Source organism: Bison bison, unplaced genomic scaffold, assembly GCF_000754665.1.
Source record: "Bison bison bison isolate TAMUID 2011002044 unplaced genomic scaffold, Bison_UMD1.0 scf7180017864313, whole genome shotgun sequence".
NCBI classification, from domain to species: domain Eukaryota; kingdom Metazoa; phylum Chordata; class Mammalia; order Artiodactyla; family Bovidae; genus Bison; species Bison bison.
Window position 1 is genome coordinate 1,013,017 of NW_011494885.1, and position 3,916 is coordinate 1,016,932.

A 3,916-nucleotide genomic window follows, 5' to 3' on the forward strand; every position below is an offset into this window, starting at 1 on the left:
GAGAGGGTGGGAATCTCCCTTTCCCTTTAATTCTAACGGAGCGCCGGAGCCATCCGGAAAGTGAGATTCCCACCCTCTCCGCGGGTGCAGACTTGTAGCCTAGTCCTTTCCTCTACCCCAACCCGCCTGGGCCTATTCCACCTCGCGTGTTCCGACTTCCGCCGATCTTTTCGTTCTACCTTCGTGCCTGGAGCTCCCCCAACTAACGCCCACAGGTTCTCCTCCCTTTCCTAACCTCTCCCCAACTTTCTCCCGCCACGCAGAAGTCTGAGAACTTCCAACTCCGCCCATCAGCCCTGCGGAGATTCTAACCCCACCTACTGGGGCCTCCCCCGACGTTTTCCCCCGCCCCCCAGCGGCTCTTGAGCAGTTTTAACCCCGCCCACTAGGGGCTCGGGACCTGTCAGCCCCACCCACTGGTTCTGCCCCGAAGTTCTCACCCCGCCCACCATCTCCGCCCCGATGTTATAATCCCGCCCTCTAGCTCCCCAGCCAAGGCTCAACCTTGCCATCAGACCTCCCTTGAGGTCCCTTGAAGTGAAGAAGTGAAGTGAAGTCGCTCAGGCGTGTCCGACTCTTTGCGGCCCCGTGGACTGTAGCCTACCAGGCTTCTCCGTCCATGGGATTCTCCAGGCAAGAATACTGGAGTGGGTTACCATTTCCTTCTCCAGGGGATATTCCCGACCCAGGGATCGAACCTGGGTCTCCCGTATTGGAGGCAGACGCTTTAACCTCTGAGCCACCAGGGTCCTTTGCCCGCTCCAAATTCAGAGTCCCCAACCGAGTTATTACTCATTCTAGGCCTCCCGCGGTTGGTTCATTACCGAACCAACTCTCAACTCCTACCCGCCCCCGCTCCGCCCTCACAGTTCCAACTCAACTTCCTTTCATTTTTCGACCCGTTTTCCATTTTCCAAAGAAGAGGTAAGAGGTCCCGTCGTCTAGAGTATAGTGAAAGGGAAGGAGCCTCGGTACGAGCCCCGCTTCCCTAGCCCCAGGCTCTGCCCGACTCAGCCTGACTCTCTTTAGACCTTGTGTAAAATGAGGCGCTGTCCTCCCTGTCTTACGAATGTGTGTGTGGCGGGGCGGGGGTTGGAGGGGGAGGGATCTGATAGAGTGGAGAGGGCTGTAGGAGCCACAGGTCAGAATCCCACTTACAAAGGCTGGCTGTGTGACCTCGGACCAGTTAGTTAACCTCTCTTTGCCTGTTTCTCTGTAAAAAGGGGTTAAAATAGTTCTGCCCACCCAGTCGGAAGTTGCAGAAGCTTAGAAGAGTGTCTGGCATAAAGAGCGTATTCCCCAGATGATGGCTGTCGTTAAGCTCCTTTGCTCAATAAATATTTCCTGAGCGGCTACTGTGTGCCCGGTTCTGTACCGCGGGGGGCGGGGCGCCGAGAACAGGAGAATTATTTGATTGTGGGGTGGGGGCTGGGGATTAAGCCGTCCTTCTCCGAGTCATCAGATTCTGAGCTCTCTTCCCCTCTCCCTTTCCTGCCGTCAGACCCCAGTCCCCAGCTTAGAGGTCCGGGCACCCTGCCCCTACCTGGAATGTAGGTGTAAACCAACAGCAGTAGCAGCAGCGGTTGGCCCATGTCCGACGGTGGCTCCTGCTCGCGATCTCCCTGCACCTCTCAGTCTGGCCCCCGGAAGGAGACAGTTTTGTGGCCCTAGGGGCTCCTCCCAGAAGTTTGCGAAAGAGCGAGTCAGCCCCAGATGTGTAGGTCATTCCTTGCCTCCCCCTCCCCCGCCTCCCCTACCCACCCCTCCCGGACCTTCCTCAAAAACTTCCTTTACCAGGGTGTGGCTAGCTGGGGGTACGGGGGGCTGACCCTACTCTGACTCACGTTGGCGGTAGTCACAGCTGTCCCTGGACTGCCTGGGTGTGAATTCCACTTTTCTCTCAATGCCACATCACCTAGGGGAAGGGACCTCACTCTTTAAATTAAAACTTATCCCTTTGGGAAATGTGTGGCTATTAGATATTACAGGGCTTTCCTTAGTCTTGTTAGGAAGGATCGTGGTTATATGGGAAAGTGTCTTTCTCATTTAGAGCTGCAGGCTGAAATATTTGGGGATGAAATAATACACTGTCTCCAATTTACTTTAAAACACTTCAGCCAAGAAGCAGATATTGCTGTTACGACAATAGTTTTGTGGTTATGCGGAAAACTTGTTCTTGTATTCTACAGATGCTGGAATATTTAGAGGCTGAATGTCATTGTTGCATTCGCATTTGCCTTAAAATACTTTAGGAAAAAAAGGCAAAATATCATTGTTTAGTTGCTAAGTCGTGTCTGACTTGTTGCAACCCCACAGACTGTAGCCCACCAGGCTCCTCTGTCCATGGGATTTCCCAAGCAAGAATACTGGAGTGGGTTGCCATTTCCTCCTCCAGGGGATCTTCCCAACCCAGGGATTGAACCCAAATCTCTGCACTGGAAGGCAGATTCTTTACCACTGAGTCACAGTTGATTATTTATTTTAATATTTATTTGGCTGCACTGGGTCTTAGTTCTGGCACACAGGATCTCCAACCTTCTGTGTGGCATGAGACTGTGGGGGTTCCAGTTTCAGCTAGTCATTAGCTGTGTGACCTTGGGTATTTTACTAAACCTCTGAGATTTTGAGTTGTAGCATGTGGGATCTAATTCCCTGACCAAGGATTGAACCCAGGCTCCCTGAATTGGGAGCATGGAGTTTTAGCCACTGAAACACCAGGGAAGTCCCCATAATAAGCTTTTAAAAGAGAAAAATAAAATACAAAACATGAAATAGCCTCTCCCTCCCAGTCAGAGCAATTTAATGCGGTAGAATTAAATGCCTGAAATGGTCACTGGCCCACATGGAGTGCCTCAACAACCTCTGTCAACATTTACCAAGGACCTGCTCTCTGCCAGGCACTGGTCCAGAAGCTGTGGACCCAGCAGAAAAGTCCCTGACCTTGTGACAGTAGGGAGTAAATATGTATCACCTGGTCTATCGCTGTCAGACTGTGATAAGTAAAATGCAGAAAAACAAATTGAGTTGAAGGAGGTGCAAGGGTACAAGTGAGGTGAGATTTGTTTTAGGCCAGGTAATCCTGGAGGGCTTTCCTGAGGAGGTGACATTTGAACAGAGGCTGAATGTAGTGAGAATAGACGTTCAGACAGATGGTCCAGGAAGAGTTCCAGGGAAAGGAAACAATTAGTACAAAGGCCCTGGGGTGGGAACGGACCTGATGAGACCTAGGAACAGCAGAGAGGCCAGTGTAACTGGAACAGAATCAAGAGGGACACAGTAGTAGGCTGTAAGTAGCAGTAGCTACCTCTACCACGGCAATAATGATTAAACTATCATTATTCTTACTAACGTATCAAAGCCTTAAGGTAATCATTTTAAGATAAGATAAGAAAAGGACTTCCCTTGTGGTCCAGTGGTTAAGAATCCGACTGCTAATGGAGGGAACATGACTTCATTCCCCGGTCCAGGAAGATTCCACATGCTTTGGGGCAACTAAGCCCTTGCCCTGCAAGTACTGAGCTCGAGTGCCACAACTGGACAGTAGCCCTGGATCTCTGCCACTGGAGAAAGCCCACGTGCAGCCACGAACACCCAGTCCAGGCAAAAATGAATGAACGAATTAAAAAGATAAGGTAAGAAAAGTCTCCAAGAAATTCTCTTTTCTAAGAGACAGTATACCTAGTGGTTCAGAGTGTGGGGGCTGAGACCAGGCTGTGGGGGTTCCAGTTTCAGCTACTCATTAGCTGTGTGGCCTTGGGCAGGTTACTTAACCTCTCTGGGCCTCAAGTCCCCTATCTGGAAAGGGAAGCTAATTGCCTCCCTCCCACAGCTGGTGAGCTAGAGACAGAAAAATGTACATTCTTGCACAGTGCCTGGCGCCGTGCTAGTGCTCAATAATAATAATAATAGCAAGTGC

The 3,916-nt window shown here is 51.0% G+C and overlaps 1 protein-coding gene across 2 annotated transcripts in view; it reads right to left on the minus strand.

Annotated features, from left to right (window-relative positions):
• The window catches only part of PLAUR (plasminogen activator, urokinase receptor), a 13,253-nt gene extending 11,564 nt beyond the window's left edge, over positions 1-1,689 (minus strand). Inside the window, exon 1 of one of the 2 annotated variants that reach the window (XM_010852554.1) lies at positions 1,544-1,689. In XM_010852554.1, coding sequence (XP_010850856.1) covers positions 1,544-1,592 — 49 coding nt within the window. In that variant the 5' untranslated portion in view covers positions 1,593-1,689. Of the gene's footprint in view, positions 1-179; positions 606-1,543 lie in introns of those variants that run through there. The other variant, XM_010852552.1, reaches the window with a different exon arrangement.
• Positions 1,690-3,916: the final 2,227 nt, after the last annotated feature.